We start from the raw sequence: 18,220 nt of genomic DNA on the forward strand, positions 1-18,220 counted from the left end.
GATCAATACAAATTAGTCTTGATAGCAGTAAGCTTCAAAAGTGATCAATCAAAATCCACATCAATTAATGGGAACTTAGTATAGAAACTATATTCAAAACAATTGTGACACTGATCAGAAGCTGAAATATGGTAGAGAAAGTGGAGATGAAAAGAAGTATTTTTTCATTAGTTTCATAATTCTTAAACTATTTCAAGGATATCAAAATAAAGAAGCTAAAGTAATATATGTTAACTATTTTTTTCTCTTCAGCTTGGGAAATGGGTAACCTGTTTCCTTAAGACAAACATATCAAACTAAATGAAATACCAGTGAAACATGTTCAGGTTCACAAATTTCACTTAAGTGTTCATGTTCATACTGCATCATTCCTCAAATAAAGCAAGTTTATTTCTTTTCTTTCTTTACATCTAATTATGATGTTTGCCATGCATGTTGACAGAACCTTCCAATTGGTAACCAAATTGAATGGTAAAGAACACAACCTCTTGCAGAAACATGTGCAAGTTTTCAAAAGCTTCTAAAATCAATTTAATATTTCAGTTGAAATAACGAAAATGTTAAAGGAAAATCATACTGTCATGTTCGACAATCATAAAGAAAAGGTTTAATTAAAAGCAAACAAGAAAACCTTTTATAGCATAGCATAGTGTACACAAGCTGCAAATATATGACTGAGAAAATTAGTCTTAACAGATAAGCTGTGAAGTAAACTTGATAACAGGGTAATCATATAGCAGTGACAAATAGAGGTTGATATTGCCATTTGTTATAAAAAATGGTCCCAGTCAATCAAATTAAAATCTTTAACCTATACATGTATGATGTGATCAACATGCTACTGACAACATATTCAAATTCCTCTAGAATTTATTAAAAGCACCATGTGAAATATTTCAATTTTTCTTGGGGCAACATTCTAGATCTTTTCATAGCTGTGCAATGCATTAATCTCCTTGTGTACTGCATTATGTTCCATGCACATATCTAATAGTAATACACTCCATAAATATTAGGACTGTATCTCTGTAAGTATTGATGAAATCTTCGCACATTTTGAATAGAACATCTTGCTAGAATAAGCTGGGGGGTTATGCAAAAGTTCTTGCAACTTACTTACAATGTACACTGTATTGCATATGCGAAGTCGGGGGAATAACTCAACTTTATAAGTACCACTAAGTGGCCCTCTCGTACCACCTCTATTCTGTTCTAGTCTTGATGTGTCAATTATTTTATTTAGCAAATAGAGGAAATATATGTTGCTATTTTACGCTGATGCAGCCTGCAGAAAGAACATTTGGCAATGTTCATCAAAAAATGTTTGAAATTTACCTATGTATCGAGTGAGTTATTTCCTCAGTGTATTCCTAAAGTGGCTCTGATTCTTTTAAAGTGTTGATATATCTGGGTTTACTTATAATTATAAACATCTGTAGACACATATAATCAAAGGTACAGGGTTTTATCAGCAATCAATCTATCAATTATGTTCCTTCTGAACAAATCCTTTGTCCTAAGTACTTTAATGGATATAAGGCGCCATTTGCAAGAAATATTTTTTGATGAAACTTACATTTTCTTAATTCCAACTTAAAAACCATTTAAGATGAAGAAAATAATGTATAAGAAAAATTTTGGAAATTCTATTAAAAGTAATGAAGGTGTAATTTCCACCCCTTAAGAAAACATTACCCTTTGAAATTGTGAAAATTCCCACACATGAATATTAATTCTGTGATGAATTCATAAGCTGCAAGTTGATATATTTCAACTTTTGATTGGTAACTTAAGATACCGTATTGGACTTAATAACCACAATTTCCAAATAAGATAGTTAATTACTTTTAAGTAAAAATTTTGAAATAACAGTTAATTGAATTGACATCAATGATTTTCAATCAATATATTGTAATTTTCTTGAAAAACACCTGTGCAGTCCGTTGTGACTGTGATTACTAGGTAGAATACGGTAGTGTGACACCTGATGAAACCCTGTATGTACACATACCTAAGTGAAGGTAATGTTGGATTTGACAATTACCTGCAAGTTATCCCCTGATGGACACACCATGATGGGCTAACATGTGGCGCGCTCTGCTATCGGTCCGGCTGAACACGGAGGAGCACATGTTACATTTGTACACGGTGGCACCGCAAGTGGTGCGCTCATGGCGATTCTTGTTGCCACAATTTGTAAAACCAAGGCCACAAAATTTGCAGAAGAATTTTTTGTCAAGAAGTAATCCTGCAGTTGATTTAATTCCAAGACCTATTCGGGCCCTATTGAGTTGCAGTCTTTTCCTGGCAATAGCCTGAACGTTCTTGGCTGGAACAGAACCAGTACTGGTGGTTCCCCTGACTGCCATCTCAACATTTCCAGCAGACCTAGGGTTAAATATGGGACCAGAACTGGTGGTCCCCTCAACTGCCATCTCAACATTTCCTTCAGCCCTAGGTGTATCTGTGAAAGTATTCTGAAAAAAGGACAAACTTTGGTTGATCTTACCTATTGTATTGGAAGCCGCGGCTGAGTCCTGCCCACTTGGCCTTGGAATAGTTCTCTGTTCTGGTGTGTTAGAGTCAGTTTGACCAGCAATAAATGAGGGATGCTGGACCCTGGTGGTCAGCCTCATTGTGCCATCCTCTATGTCTACTCCATGGGTAAGGAGATTCAGGTTACTAAAGCCCTGAGATCCTTGACCAGCTATGGAAGATAAATTTGTGTCCATTTGACTTGTAACGGTGTTAGTTGGGAGGCGTGGAGGCCAAGACCTATCTCCTGAATTATATTGATGAGAAGCACCTGGACCTTCCACATTCAACAAAAAGTTTATGTCTTCCTGTGTCTCTGCTGCCAAATCACGATGTGTATTCTCATCTTTGATTTCTACTATATTGTCACTTTCTTTCTCGTCAATGCACTCCATATGAAGAGCAAAATCCTCATCATCATCAGGCTCGGCCTTCACAACAACATATTCTTCTTGATCAGTTTTCGATTTTTTCCTTGGTGGAGTTGTTTCTCTTGGATGACTTGTGGTTATGGATGAGGAATGTTCTTGATCTTTGGTACGACTGTTTGATTTAGAATGCGACTGACCACTAGAATTTTTCAACTGTTCATTTTTCTGTCTGTGCACATTGGGCCCAAAACCACTAAGATCAGGACTAGCATAGAAGTTGTGCGAGTTCTGGTCATGGTCCCTGACCGGGCTAGGCATACTTGGAGGAATTGTTCCCTGACCACATGTCTGTGCTGGGTTAGGCTGCGTACTAGCATGTTCCAAGTCAATAACAGACACATTGCGATAACTAGAATCATCTTCCTCTACACTCTCACTGAAGTGTCTGTCTGAAGTTTCGTTTGTAGATAATGCATCTTTTGGTTTTCTTTCACATTCATAACATCTATTGTCAAAGTGTTTGCTAGAGTTTGAAGGAAATTTTTGATGGATTTTAACTACATGTTGTTCCTGTGAGTGAGGTACAGAGACACAAATGACTCCATCAACCTCCCAGTCAGGTGAATCTGCCCAGTATTTCTCCCTGCATACCTGCAGAACAGCATTGTGAAGTATATCACAGAAGGAACTCTCCTGAACTTTTCCACCTGAAGACCTCATCTTCATTTCTCTCCTATAAAAAAAGAAATTTTTTTTTTATAAAAACATGATTATTTTCATCAGAAATAATAACAAGAAGAGAGACAGCTACTTGAAATCAACATTCTAAATCATTGTAAAATATCTGCATTAAATTCCTAGCTGCTGTTCAATTTCAATGGTAGCAGATGCCCAATGTACTTGATAACACTAAAACTGCAACTGGTCCTAGTCGTTTTGTGGCATCAATGTGATGCTCTTGTGAGACATTCCAAGTTTCAGCTGTTCTCATCACTTGATGAACTTGGTTGTATAAGATGACATTATTCACTAGATTACTGCTGAAGACAACTGACATTACCGAAAATGTTGTAGATGTAAATATAACTAATAAAGATTTTTTTTGAAATCAAATTATAATCAACATAACAGCAAAATGTCTTTCTGGCAAGTCTACATTACATTTTTATTTAAAGGAATTTTTATTTACACCATTCAAACCAAAGTGGTGACATTCTGAAAATGGACTGAACATTTAGCAGTATCAATAATCTATCAACTTCACCACACAATACATCAAAATCAAGCTTACAATCATCTGGCTGTTGGTAGTTAAGAACAGTAGTGATAGGAAATTGACAATTCTTCAAACTTCAACCAAAAATGCTGCCCTCACTTAGAATATCCATAAAACTGAAATGTATTGGCAATTGGCATCTTTATCATAAGTAAAATGTAATTTGTTTTCACTAAAACACTGTATTGAGGTGTAACAAGAGGTCATTTTTCATCTCAATGCCTCCACTAGGAATCGAACCCGGGACCCCTGGCTTACTAGTCTGATGCTCAACCAATCGAGCTAAAGAGTTCTCCCTAGCCGAGAGGTATATTGCGGCTAGTATTTTACCAGGGTTACATACTCCCCCTCCAGGAAATAACTCGTCCTCGAGTTTCCAGGGGTTACAGCGACGCCGGTGGGGCATGGCTAAGTACTATTCCCGGGTCCCTACATGGGCGCCAATGTAACAGAGGTCATTTTTCATCTCAATGCCTCCGCTAGGAATCGAACCCGGGACCCCTGGCTTACTAGTCTTACGCTCAACCAATCGAGCTAAAGAGAAGTTCTCCCTAGCCGAGTGGTGTATTGCGGCTAGTAATTTACCAGGGTTACAGAGGTACCAATTATATTTTATGGAAAAACATCAGTTGAGGTTAACTATATCTTAATATTGTCCCATCACTGGTCATTTCATCCCCCACCTAAAATTTTATGCTACAACTGATTCAATCAAGATATATCTTTATAAACCGAACAAAATTTAAATCTGGGATCAATGGCCATTACCAAATTGTGCTTTAATTTTTGGTTGCCAAAAAAAATTTTTGTTACTGATTCACTTGTCCGACATAGGTTAGTAGAAAATGTTATATTTTTCTAAATGACCAATCAATTGCAAGCTTGATGGAAATTAAATCAAATCAAACAACTAAGGATTGTTTATAGTTCATGTACATGACGGAATTTTGACGATCGACCGTGGTCAAGACAAAAGAAAATCGTAGATAAATAACCAAATTTGTTTGAATCGATATAAATCAACCATTTCATTATAATGCTGTCTATGCTATTTGAAAACTTCTTAACTATTATGTTTCTAGGCTTCCCTAAAACGCAGACCTACTCAGCGGTAGCTCTATACAAAATGTAGAATGAATATATAGGTCACATGGACCATGGCTTCAGACAGTTCATATCATCAGGGTAGGGTTATGCAACCTTAAATAGATTCCATCTTATAAGTAATTATAGCAAGCAAAATGTCTAAATAAGACCTAATGATTGGCACTAGACAACAATACACAGTGCCCGTGCACAATACAAATTATTTCAATGATCCACCTGCTCAAGCTGTGTGAATGGTCAGAACGAGGCACCGCGTAACTTGCGAATCAATTGTCGTTTACTCTTCAGGTTTGCAAAATTATTTTCAGATTTCGATGCCTATAGAAACAAAAGCTACTATTAAGCAAACTTAAGCATACCTATTGAATAGAAAACCCTTTTGTACAAAGAAAACATATATAATGTGCTGTAGTTCCGCTTCACCGTCTTTGTTGGAACGCATCCATTGTGGTAACTACAAATTTCTACATATTACACAATTAAAACGAACATATATTATCTCAATATTATATATTTCTTATATTTATTAATTAAACTTATTTTGCTTTATATTTCTGATACCGTTTTCCAATGTTTATTTCTTTATCAATTAAAATATGCATTTATGGCATTTTCAGATTATTTTGCTACAAATGCGTTTCGTATCTAATTCTTGCATCCTATCTTTGCGGAAGTGTACATGTACATTGACAAGGTGCTCGTATCATCATTATTATGTTTTGGTCATTATAAGGGTAAGTTGTGATCGTTAAAATGACATATTTCTCAACACTAAATGGATTTCCAAGAGAAACATGATAATTATAATCGGCACAAAATTAGCTTGTGAGAGCATGTAAACATGTTATAAAGCCGTAATAATAATAATAATGCCACATATGTATTGATAATTATGGTAACGAAGCATGGTACAGTGAAAATATTCGCACAAGTTGGATTATTATAAATAGTAAAAGGGAATTCTAGTCATTTCGGTGCCAAGTCGTTTTGGCATCCAGTTGTTTCGATACTTAATAAAGTCGTTTTGGTACATAAATGGTTTACATTGCAAGGGTGGCATTTTGAGTGAAGTTTTTTTCAGTAACGGCATGAACAATATTTGTGAATGACAAAACACTTTAAACCCTGAATTATATACATAAATCAAAACATTTTAAAAGTACCAAAACAACCAATTTTTGAATTACCGAAGCAATCTGAGACCGAAATGACTTGCCCCTGTTAAAGGCCATTTGAGAAATATACATGTTGTGAATATAAGAATATTGCAGAAATATCATCAGTATATATATAAAGCATTGAAGTATGAGTCAAATTTTCATAATGAAACAAATAATTTTGATTGGATTACTTTAAGGTCTCTGTGCAGAGAATTGTTGCCCAAAACATGGATGAGGAGGCTTTATCTCGTAATAATGAGGTCTGTCGAATGTTGCGCCAGTCCCTGTTGGAGATCTGTCGAAACCACTACACAGCATTGGCAGATATGGAAGTAGATGCTATTATCTGTTTGTCTGCTATTAACTCTTCACAACAAAACATTGTAAAAATACACCAAGTCGTGCCTAGGGAAAATTTCAAAAATACTTCAACTAATGGAATCCATGCCTCCAAGGTCGAAAGTAGTTTAGGTATTGCCAGAGGAATTCAGATGCAAATTAAGAAGCGAAAGCGTCTTATGTGCAGACAAAAACATAACTTCAGGATAAAACTAAATGCTGTCAAGACAGACACAGCGCCAAGCAGTCTGCTGAAAGATGGTGAAACAAATAAACCAAGTTCTAGTAGGAGAAAGATGAAAAAGAGTTCTGTGACACAGTATCCACCCTGGAGCCAAACTGAATCTCCTTCAATGTCCATGGACCACTGTGACACAGACAATACTGAGAATACCTTGTTTGTTACCAGAGACAAACAAGGACACTTGTTGAGAGTCAGTCAGCTCCCTACAAAACAACCTACATCTCATGCTGACCAATCCATCTCAGGAAACAAGGAGAATAATCCAGAGGAGGAGGATGGACATCAAGACAGCTCCAATTCCTCAATAGAGGAAAAAGTTGCCATCAAAGAAGAACCAATTGATGATGCTTATGGGGACAATGACAGTATTGGTTTAGGACACATAGACAAAAAGGGAAATCTTTCTGAGATTACAATTGGAAAAAGTGATTCAGATTCCCAGGAAATTACATCATCCTTCTTTACTGAGCAAAGAGAACCTAGAGGCAAATTTATGATTTACAACAAGGAACTAGGAACGGTGGAGACAGAACCTCCTGAATCCCAATCTACTGATGAACACGATGACCAAGACCTGAGTGATGATGGGAAGGAGGCATCAAAAGCTCAGGATTATACTGAACATTCCCATGAAACATTTGTTGTGAAAACTGAACCAGAAGATCCAGAATACAACAGACCTGAAAACCTGCCCATAGTTATACAATCTGTTCAAGGAAATACAACATTTGAGATGGGCAAAAACACAAATCAAGTGTCTCTTCTGAGAAATTGTCTGATAAAGACAAGCGATGATAAAGAAATCAAAATGTCCTCAATGTTCCTTGACAGTGAAAGAAATTCTCAGGTTTCCAAATATCCCACAGACAATAATATGGAACAACATTATGCAAGTCCATCAACATCTGTAATTGACTTTTCTGCAAGTTGTAGTAGCGACTGGAAGAATGTGAAAGGTTACTCTTTATTAGGTGAGGAGAGGTCGGATGATGATGGTATGTCTCAGTCAAGTGGCTGTGATACACCACTTAGCACATCAACAAGGGAGCCAGCAGTACTGAGACGTACAAAGAAGAGGAAAATTACAGAACCCAAACTTGTGTCCCTTCTTCACAAATCAGCTGTCATGGAAGCAAGTTCAGGGTTATCTCCCCTAAGGATCTCTGGCATAGATAACTCATCAACGAATATTTCTAGTCCAATGAGTTATTCTTCAGCAAATCAGAGTTTTGAGGATGGAGATACTATTGTTAGGGGAGAATCTAAACAGTTCTTTTGTGAAAAATGTGGCACTGGGTTTGCCTCCAGAAAGTCGAAAATGAGGCATGAAAAGTTTACTTGTGGAAATCATACGTTTGAATGTTCAGTGTGTGGCAAGTTTTACTCACGGGCAGACAGTAAACAAAGACACATGCTGAAGATGCATGGTGTTAAAATTATGCCATCACAACTTGGGATTGATCCCCTTGAAATGAGCAGTTCAGAAATAGATGATGGTATGACATGGTTGTGAAAAGAATGTGTAATAACATATTTGTTGTATTTGAAATTACATAAATGTACATGGTAATTTATTCTTCTTCAAGTTTATGAAAACAACTCATACATATAGTTTGTTATAGGAAGTATTGGGATTGATTTGTGATTTAACCCATAGATCAATTAATTTCTGTCTAAAAAAAAATTGAACTAAATTATCGTCTATTTATTATTCATTTGTGTTGCGGAAGGTTTCTATAAGACATATCACTTATTTATATATGATAACAGAAGCATTGTGATTTATACCATGCTACATTGTCTGTATTGCTTGAACTTTTCCCTTTAAACAACTTTCCTCAATAACCAAAGGACCAATATATTCCTGGAGTCTTCATATTTGACTGGTAGCTCTCTTGGTTAAGTTCAACAAAATTTGTGAACAAGGTGACAGGGGTCAAATTTTTCAAAATCCTCTGTCAAATATTTCAAGAACCTCTTAAAATTTCTTCTGATTATCCAAACTAGACTCTTATGACTGAAAAGTTGTGTGAAAGTGATCTTGACTCATGGTCACCAATCATATTTCCAGATACATGTGAAAAACATAAATGGGATATACTGTAAAAGTTAGGTTTTCTTATCATTTTTCTTATGTCCTGCTACATGTAGCTTAATCCATTTCCAAACATTAGCTCCACCATGATTTAGCTACAACAGGTGCACTTTAAATTAGTGAAACAGTGTTAAATATTTGCGTATATTCTTTAATCTATGATAAATAAGCCAAACAAAGCAGCACAATTTTGATACCAACAGAGATTAAAAGTTGATCAAGTCATTGACTGAGGTTCAGATAACCCACTGTACTGTATTCAGACAATCTAATTTTATATCGACACGGGATATTTCAGTCAATATCACCTGTCCAAACTGACTTTAGGAAAGATATTTTTATGCTGTTAACAGTGATAACTTTTTCTGGTTCCTAGCTTTGTCACTGACACAAACTGATGAGAGAATAAGACATCCTGCTATCTGACCTGATTAGGTTTTACCTGCCTCTCCTAGCAACAACATGACATTGAGCCAGTCACGAGATCTTGCATCCTCAAGGATGGAGGTCTTATTAGTCTTGTGTCAGACGATATAACATGATATAGCATTGCCTATTGTATAGATTGTGACTTGAATGTGATAACACTAAATATAAATGTTGAAAGGCTCTGCGAAGAGTTTTCTAACAGGTAAATCTCTCTAAACTATGGTGTGTATCCCAGGATGTTTTTTTATAATGACAAAAATTTTATGATTAATCACTTAATTGAAATATTTGGCACATTAATGAATTTGATTTATTTTAGATTTTTCATATCTTTGTTTGATGCTAATGGATATAGTTAAAGCCATGAAATGTTTTCAATTGTAGTTCCTCATTAGAATAAGTTAGTTTCCCTAGTCAAATTTCATAATTTACTTTTTATAGTCATTTTGTTTTCAGTCATTATACTGGAATACTTCTTTGGTACATTTGAATCCTTTCTTTGTATATTGTTTCATAATCAGAGAAATAGTAATGATCTTTGTCCTTTCTTACATTATTTTTCTTCTGACTTAGACATATATTAATCATATTTAAGTCTATAAATAAATCAGTTGAGTAAACTCACAATTTTTCCTATTTAGACTTTATGGACTTTCCCTGAAAATGAACACATATTAAGATTTGTTGGTCAAGGAGAACCTATGATAGTTTTTGCTCATTTCATGTTTATAGGGATTTTTCAGAAAAAAAATAGAAACCATTTTACTAAAAACATGCAATATTTTATGACAAACTGAATCATGTAGCCTGCTCTAGATTTGATATTGTTTATGATAATGACAATGTACTAAATTTATATACATATCTTTATTTTAATTCTGCAGCTGTTGTTTAATTTGATAAGTTAAATATATTTTTCATATATTTCTATATCGATATGGTCCATTGTGTATATTTGATTTTGAAATTAAAAGAACACAATGGCCATAATGCAGCCATGTTCTCCGATTTTGGTAGTATCTGTTGATCTTCACCAATTTTCAGAGTACAAAATGGATCATTCTCAATGTTCATGTGTTCCTATTCTCAGTTGGTCCGTAGATATGTATTGAACAATTGATATTAAAAACAGACACAAAGGAAATTACTAAGATCCCAATTGTTGTAGTGGCAGGTCTGTTTTGGTCTCTTCATTGTCACTGATTCTATCACCTTCTGAACTTAGAGTGGAATGCACTTGGGCTCTCAGATGTCTCCTAAACAGAAGGCACCACAATAAATTGCCTGTTACAACATGTACTGATAAAAAAAATTGAGATGGCTACCAGCACAGGATAAAAACTGTTGTAGAGATTTAACCTTGCTATGAAATTTTAATCTCCTGGTGATCATAATAAGATTCAACCATTTCAATGAAGATTTTTCAGGAAACATGAACGATTAGTTAGTACAGACTTTTAATTAAACATACTCTATATATATATGAATAAGTGTGATAACTGTGGGTGTCCAAGTTAATGTTATGTATGCCAAGTTCTGTGCTAATGGCCATCATTTTGAAATTAATTTAGCAGTGCTTACAGTGTATATTTCTTCAGGACTACAAAAGGTTCCAGGAAGTAAAAGGGTAAAACAACAGAGAATAAATATTATATAACCGGTGGAAGCTGAGATTGTTCATTATAGGTAAAACTACCTTTCAAAGTACAAATGAACATTGTTCAACACTGCATTGTTAATTTGTCAAGATAATACAAGAGGCCTATTAGTGCCATGAAAAGGAAATCAAGCGGGCTCCGAAATGTACTTTTACTATAGTTAAATTTACCACCTCTACAGGGGAAAATCTGAGACCCTTGGGTCTTGAAAATCACAATTTTGGTAAATCACCTGAAGACTCTTTCATTCATGAAAAGCATTTGAATCCACCATATCTTGGTGTTGAAGAGTTCTTAAATTTAGTTGGTTAGACTTCTTTTGGCTGTGCCCATCAGGCCCCTGAGGGGTGGGGGGACCATATGATTCCATATTTTGGGTTCATCTTTGACTAGGGAATATTTCTTCACAATTTGATAGATGTCAGTTTAGGGTTTTTTTCAGAAGTCAGAATTTTAAAAGTTTACCGCAAAAGGCGATGGAAATAGGTCACTGTAAGACGGTCTCAGCAGACCATAAGATTTTATATATTATGGTGATAATGAATGTAGAGTCATACAGAGCACAGAACAAACTTACTTCATCTAGTATATGGAACCACTGAATATAGCTTGGGGGGCGAGTGCCAAGACCTGTCATAGATCTGATAATGTGTGCAAATTGTACCTCTGTAAATGTATTTTCTGGTAAATGCAAACATTACAATAAATAGTAACAAATTTCCAGTTGTTAATAGTTCTTGGTGTCAGAAATTCGAGCTGTTGTTTATTGTTTTAAACAATGTTTACATACTGTAACATTCTATCTATTTAACCGACTCATTGAGATGAAGTATGACTGGGAATATGGCCAAAGATACTGTTTACAGAGAAAGTCCAGTTTAGATTTACAAGGGATCAAAGATTGTACAAGAAACACACAGGTGAGTAGCAGTAGAGCCAAACAATGAATTAAAGTGCATTATACCGCTATTTCATCCTTCTAGGACTCACCAGTGATGCTAAGGGCCAAACATTTGAAGCCAAGGAGGCTACTAAGGAAAATCCAAAGTGATCAAAAGAAAGGTCAAAATCTAGACGTGGAGGTGCAGCAGCCCCACAATTAGATAAATTTCTTAATTTTCATACATCAGATAATTTTAGAATAGCGTCAAGTACATTTATTTTCTGAACTGTGACTGTTCAGAAAGTCCTCTGCTGCATGTGTGATGTGGTCATCTGACTGAAAGTGGATACTGGAAATGGCCTTTTTCATTTATGGAAATAAAGTCTGATAGAGTAAGATCAGGCGCATAAGGGGGATGCTCAATCAAATCAAAACCACAAGCCTTAAAGTTGAAGGGTAAAATAGAAATGTTATAACCTAGCTGTGTGAATGTTCCCCCGTATACAAAAGAAGGTGAAAGGGGTCCGTTATTTATATTTTGTAATCAGTTCCTATGGTTATATGTAATTAATTCGTACATCTGCATATCAAACAAAATTTGATATGGGAAGCATACCATACCTTACAGAAGAGTAAAAGGTGTTCCTTCTGATTTTGAGTGTGGGTGAGGGGTCCTTCTATAGACTTCCCTTAGGCTTTCTTGTCTGCGAAGATTTTCTTTTGTGGCATAATAAGGATTTATATTTGTTCAATTCATATTGTACGAGGGCTGATTGATAAGTGGTGAGCTGCATATTTAAGGGTGTGACTTTGGCAGAGATATTGCATTATTTTTCAACATAATTCTCTTCAGTATCTATACACTTTTGCCAGCGATGTTTAAGGTCCTCAATGCTGCTTTTAAAGAACTTTTCTGGACCTGAAAGTGGGAACTGGAAACAAGCCTTTTTTCAGTTTTGGAAATAGATTTAAATCTGATGGAGTAAAATCAGGGGAATAAGGTGGATGCTCAATCAATTCAAAGCCACAGTCATTAGTGACAGACTTGTGGACTGGGACATTGTCCTGGTGGAACAAAACACATTTATGGAGTTTTCTGCAGTGCTTCTCTTAACTGCCTAAAAAGTGAGGCATAATATGTGCCATTGATTGTTTGTCCCTTTTGCAGATAACTTACCATTAGAATACCATCAGCATCCCAGAAAACCGAGGCCATTACTGTTCCAGCTGATGGAACAATCTTTGCCTTCTTTGGTGGAATAAACCAGGGTGCTTCCATTGTTTAGACTGGTGTTTGGCCTCTGGTTGAAATGATGGACCCATGTTTGATCCAGTCAAAAACCTCCGCAGAAAGTTTACAGGATCGGTCTCTAAAAGGTACATATCAGCATGTGACAAAGTCCACCTGGTGTGCTTCTGATCATGGTACCCAACGGATTGAGAGCTTTCTCATTGCAAGATCTTCTGCAAGATTGGAATGTACTTTCTTATGCGAAATCCCAGCTGTACTGGCTATGTATCTTTCTATAACTTGCCCGTCAGTGAAGACAATATCAAGGATTTCAATGACGGTTTCTGGGGTTACAACAGTGATGGGCCTTCCAGGATGGGCGTCATCCCCAAGGCTCTGTCTGCCATACTTAAATTCTGCCACCCACCTTTTCAGTACAGTATATGAAGGGGAATCATTCCCCAGTGTTGCTACCACATCAATATGGCTATCCTTAGGTGCTAGATCTTTCTTATGCAAATATTAAACACTGCTCTTTCAGCAACTTTATCCATTTTGCAAAAGTCACTTGCCTTGTTTATTTTAAAGTACTTCTTCTTTGACATAAAATGGACGAATTGACACCAGTCTTCAGGTACACAGTCTTAAACAGTCAGGGAATGGTACAGCTGAAAAGAACATTCCTTCATAATGTAATAACAAATTGTGAGTACATTTATTTGAAGTTCTATATCTGAATTTAACAGGTTTATTTTTTATGCATAAATTATTTCAAGAACTCTTGCAAATGGCAAAACAAAGTGTACCTTAATAATTGTCTGCACACTGACCTGGCCAGCAATCATCTTCTTAACATAGATTTATCTCACGACACTTGATAAATCTTCTCCCATTGAAATTGATTATAAACATTCCCTACTACTTATGTTTATTGGAACTCTCCAAGGAATGTTATTACTGGTTCTGTTCATCAAGATTAGACAAACAGAATCGCATGTAAACAAAGAGAAATTGCTGTAAGCAAACGTGTATCTAGAGAACATTATCTTGTACATATTTTCTACAAAGCCAATGAAGACATGTGTAAATGATAAATTCTCCTTACCAATTGGTTTTATACACTTGAAAATGTGATTTGGTTCAGGTGTACAACTTTCAATTTTGTAGACCTTTTTTTGTGTCCAAGAAATAGATCCATTAAATTATTTCAAATAATTTACTTTTCATTGTTATTCCTTATTCAACAGAACAATTAGAGTTATCAATCTTTTTCTACAAACAAGGGACCCAATGGACCTCAGTATTTCACCTTATTTTTTCATAACCAGCTATACCTCTATTTGGGGAAAACTTCTTAGTATGGAAAAGAAGATGCCTGGTAGTGTATCTACATAGAAGATGTAGATGTTTATTGGTATACCAAATGTTCAGTCCATTCATGAAAGTGGCTGTATTAGCTCAGATTGACCGACGTAATCTTGGTTAAGATCCATGGTGCTTGGTTTGATGCCCTTTACCCATGATGGTTTGTTTCTCTGGAAGTTGAGAAATCGACTGGTCGGTGTTGACATGGTTGTCTTTGGGCTAGACGTTTTACCGTAATTACAATGAATGGCTTGTGGTGGGCCTCCCATATGTTATTCAATGAGGTAGCCACCTCCTACTACAAGGAGAGACAGTCTCAAAATGACCCTGGCTGTTCATCAGGTGTTAACTCAACAAACAAACCATTCATGAAACACCAATAATGCTCCAGAATCCAGGTAACTGAAGCAATTCAACTTTTGATGAATCTTTTAATTCTTTCTATTAAAAGTTGTACTGAAGTCTATTGTTAGTTTATAGTAAAGGAACAGCAACCTTTTTGTGGGACATTAAAAAAAGAGTATTTCTTTGAAGTTTATTTCAATTGATAAATTACAAATTCAAGTATTGATATTTTTTCTTTTTATTACCAGATTTGTACACATAATTTATTCATTGTCCACGTTAATCGTCTGTGTACCTGAAATTGAATAAAAGAAATGGTAAATAACCAACCATTTTTGTCACATTTAAATTATCAGCATGATGTACTTTGCTTATGATGTATGTGTTGAGCAGTGCTATTCAACCGACTATGGTTATTCATTCACTTATCAAAAAGGAGTGGAAAACACATCTATTTCTAGATCGGATTAAAAGTCAGTTGTACGGTTTCACTGTAGTAATGGCATTTAATTCAAGATTAATTTTACAAAAACAAGAAATTTAAAACAACACTGAATTTACCTTTAAAGGATGCACATGGTACATATGTAACAAGCGTGTAAAATCTGTTAGTGGAGTCTTCATCGTCGTTCCTCTTACGAGCTAGTCGTACACGTACTCTGTAGGGAACGTTCCTGTCCAAAAAAAAATACCTTTGTTACACAACTTACATCGTAACTTCACGTTGCACGATCTGATCAGATAACCACTAGAGTTTGTCTTCAGGATAACAATATCTCAAATTTACTCATGAACAGAAACCGATCTCCTTTCACAAGACTGAATGTAAATTGTACAAAGTTTTTAGGATTAGATTTTGTAATGGACAATTTAAATGCATTCTAGTTAATGTGATACTTCTTATCAGGTCAAGTCAGTTAATTAAATGAACATTTGTTTGAGGTGTTTGACAGTTACACACAATTGGAAGGAATTCTTCAGTTATCCTGTTAGAATTGGTGGAAAGCTTCTCAGACTAACCAAAGTTATTATCTATATCCCTAGTTATGTTGACTACCACACAAACACAACAATTTATCCCTTTTAAAAGTCTCCTATTGTTGAAAGGATTTTTATCACTAATAGCGCAAAAGAATCATTGGGTATTCTTGTTTTATCATTTTCAGCACTTGTTACCAAAGTTCTTTTGGTTTTTTTTTCCAAGCTAAAGAGCAATGATATAATTGTCCTACCTCATGGGACTATTCACTGTAATGCATAACAGCCATTTCTATATAATAGCTGAAAATTTTGAAAATTTCCTCCTTCCCCTCATCCTCAAACCAAACTTGCTCCAGGTATGCCATTTTTTGAAAATGTGCAAAGTGACATTGCAGTTTCCAGTGTTATTTACTCAACGTGAATAAGTTATCAAAAAGATCTGTTATTGGACAACTGTCTCTGACAGGCAAATAATATATAAATATCCAAGATTTGAATATTGTAGCCAGTTTTCAATGTTTTCTTAATTACCTGACACCCTGTGACCACACATGCTTGTTAAGCCTTGTGTCTATCCTGACATCTGGAGTTCCCATCATTTTCTCTGCGAATTTACGCACAGCTTTGATGGCACGGGGAGCCCTCTTCTTGAAGCCACTGCAAAAAAACAAAGAATATCAAACTTTGTCACATCAGTACCCAATGTTGTGAAATTTATACTTACAAGAACAGTATTTTAAAAACGTAAAAAGACCATTTTTTTCAGTCCCTAACTTCCACAACACAAAATTCCTCAAATGGCAACAAAGATGTTATGAACTTACAAAGCACAAATTTTTAATCTATTTTCCAACCCCGTTTCCTTGATAGACAAGCCCACAGCATTTTTGTTTGATCAGCTGTGATTTAATCTACAAATTTACATACATATTTTAGTGGTACTCTTATTTCAGTTCTTTTTGCACTTAAGGTATTGGGCTACACCAAAATGTGGTAATGCGAGACATTTCATTGCACAAAACCCAAGTATGTTTACGACATATTAGGGCTGCCTAAAGTACAAAATTTCTGACAAGGGTACTGGACAATAGCAACCTAACCTGAATCCATTTACCATAACATGCAAATTTACTATCCAGAATCCACAACGGTTTTATTTTGTTTCCCTATGTATTAATTCAGAAATGAAAAATGCTATTGATCACAAGTTAACCGATCACCTTCCCATAAGTAGACACACCAAATGAGGTGGACATTTTCATACACATTTGTTGAAATCATCTATTAATGGTGTCAATTTCAATCAGAAAAGGTAATTGTTTAATGACGTTCAAGACACACAAATGTTATTGCACAACGAATATTTTACATACATTCCATGAATCCTCTTGTGGACGTTGATAGTGCATTCCTTTGTAATGACCTCGTTGATCGTCTGTTTCTTCTTGTCCCCTTTACCAGCTCCTTTGCGGGGTGCCATTTCGACTGAAACAATGCATAGACGTCAAAACATTTTCAACTGTATTACTATGGGAACTTAAAATTGCGACCGCCATATACAAGCATATGCGAGAAGTAACAGCTATGTATAGTATAGTACAGTATACCGGCACTCAAATATTACTAGTAGTACCGGGATAATGCCGGTTGAGTTTTAGAGCAATGTTCTGTACCTAATGCATGTTTACGTTTTGCTTGAAGAAAAATCCCATGGATTACCACTGGAACCTATACATTTTTTATACAACAAACTTGACGATTTTCTATGGAATACTGTAACAACAGATCTTCAACTGATCACGTCAGTTATACTAGGTTCCTTTATACTTTCCTGTTAAGTACATATACGTTGTACGTCGGAAGAACACATTTAGATGATGCTTTCAGTTTTAAAAATTACATTTTATCGAAAGCTATTCGGGATATAAATATAATATATATAAAAATGCAATAACAATTTATCGAATATTTGAAAATTGTCGGTAATGGTGTTTATTGATGGCTAAATTCTTCGATGTCAAGCGATTTTCTCATTCAATCTTTCACGCCGATAATCACCTAAAATATGGCGTCTTGAAAAGGAAGTGCTAGGTGCTCATGGGGAGATAACTCTCGACACACAGTAACATTCCAATGACATGCTATACTACGATTACAGCATATATATCTATGGGTTACAGTACATTGCGACATTAATTATT

The 18,220-nt window shown here is 35.4% G+C and overlaps 3 protein-coding genes across 3 annotated transcripts; 1 reads left to right on the plus strand and 2 right to left on the minus strand.

Annotated features, from left to right (window-relative positions):
- Nucleotides 1–1,950: 1,950 nt before the first annotated feature.
- On the minus strand, nt 1,951–5,722 carry LOC132551146 (uncharacterized). Its single transcript, XM_060215258.1, has 2 exons — nt 5,649–5,722; nt 1,951–3,639 (listed from the first exon to the last, which is right to left on the minus strand). Exon 2 carries the CDS (start codon nt 3,630–3,632, stop codon nt 2,052–2,054), a length of 1,581 nt encoding a protein of 526 aa, XP_060071241.1. The 5' UTR covers nt 3,633–3,639; nt 5,649–5,722; the 3' UTR covers nt 1,951–2,051.
- A 199-nt stretch (nt 5,723–5,921) lies between these two features.
- LOC132551149 (uncharacterized) lies at nt 5,922–9,960 on the plus strand. Its single transcript, XM_060215261.1, has 2 exons — nt 5,922–6,023; nt 6,647–9,960. The coding sequence occupies exons 1-2, from the start codon at nt 5,922–5,924 to the stop codon at nt 8,543–8,545; spliced, it is 2,001 nt and encodes a 666-aa protein (XP_060071244.1). The 3' UTR covers nt 8,546–9,960.
- A 5,300-nt stretch (nt 9,961–15,260) lies between these two features.
- Nucleotides 15,261–17,532, minus strand: LOC132551144 (large ribosomal subunit protein eL31-like). Its single transcript, XM_060215256.1, has 4 exons — nt 17,393–17,532; nt 16,551–16,676; nt 15,600–15,712; nt 15,261–15,333 (listed from the first exon to the last, which is right to left on the minus strand). Exons 1-4 carry the CDS (start codon nt 17,497–17,499, stop codon nt 15,302–15,304), a joined length of 378 nt encoding a protein of 125 aa, XP_060071239.1. The 5' UTR covers nt 17,500–17,532; the 3' UTR covers nt 15,261–15,301.
- Between the last annotated feature and the right edge of the window lie 688 nt (nt 17,533–18,220).

Source organism: Ylistrum balloti, unplaced genomic scaffold, assembly GCF_031769215.1.
Source record: "Ylistrum balloti isolate Yb309-2 unplaced genomic scaffold, AGI_CSIRO_Ybal_v1 Utg370180, whole genome shotgun sequence".
NCBI lineage: Eukaryota > Metazoa > Mollusca > Bivalvia > Pectinida > Pectinidae > Ylistrum > Ylistrum balloti.

Bases quoted from the DNA above. Each gene is read 5' to 3' on its own strand.
- LOC132551144 (XM_060215256.1), bottom strand. From the start codon at position 17,499: ATGGCACCCCGCAAAGGAGCTGGTAAAGGGGACAAGAAGAAACAGACG. The intron at 16,677-17,392 runs GTATGTAAAATA...GTTTTTTTGCAG, and splicing joins CACAAGAGGATTCATGGAAT to TGGCTTCAAGAAGAGGGCTC. The intron at 15,334-15,599 runs GTAAATTCAGTG...ATTCAATTTCAG, and splicing joins ACCATGTGCATCCTTTAAAG to GTACACAGACGATTAACGTG.
- LOC132551149 (XM_060215261.1), top strand. From the start codon at position 5,922: ATGCGTTTCGTATCTAATTCTTGCATCCTATCTTTGCGGAAGTGTACA. The intron at 6,024-6,646 runs GTAAGTTGTGAT...GATTACTTTAAG, and splicing joins ATGTTTTGGTCATTATAAGG to GTCTCTGTGCAGAGAATTGT.
- LOC132551146 (XM_060215258.1), bottom strand. From the start codon at position 3,632: ATGAAGATGAGGTCTTCAGGTGGAAAAGTTCAGGAGAGTTCCTTCTGT.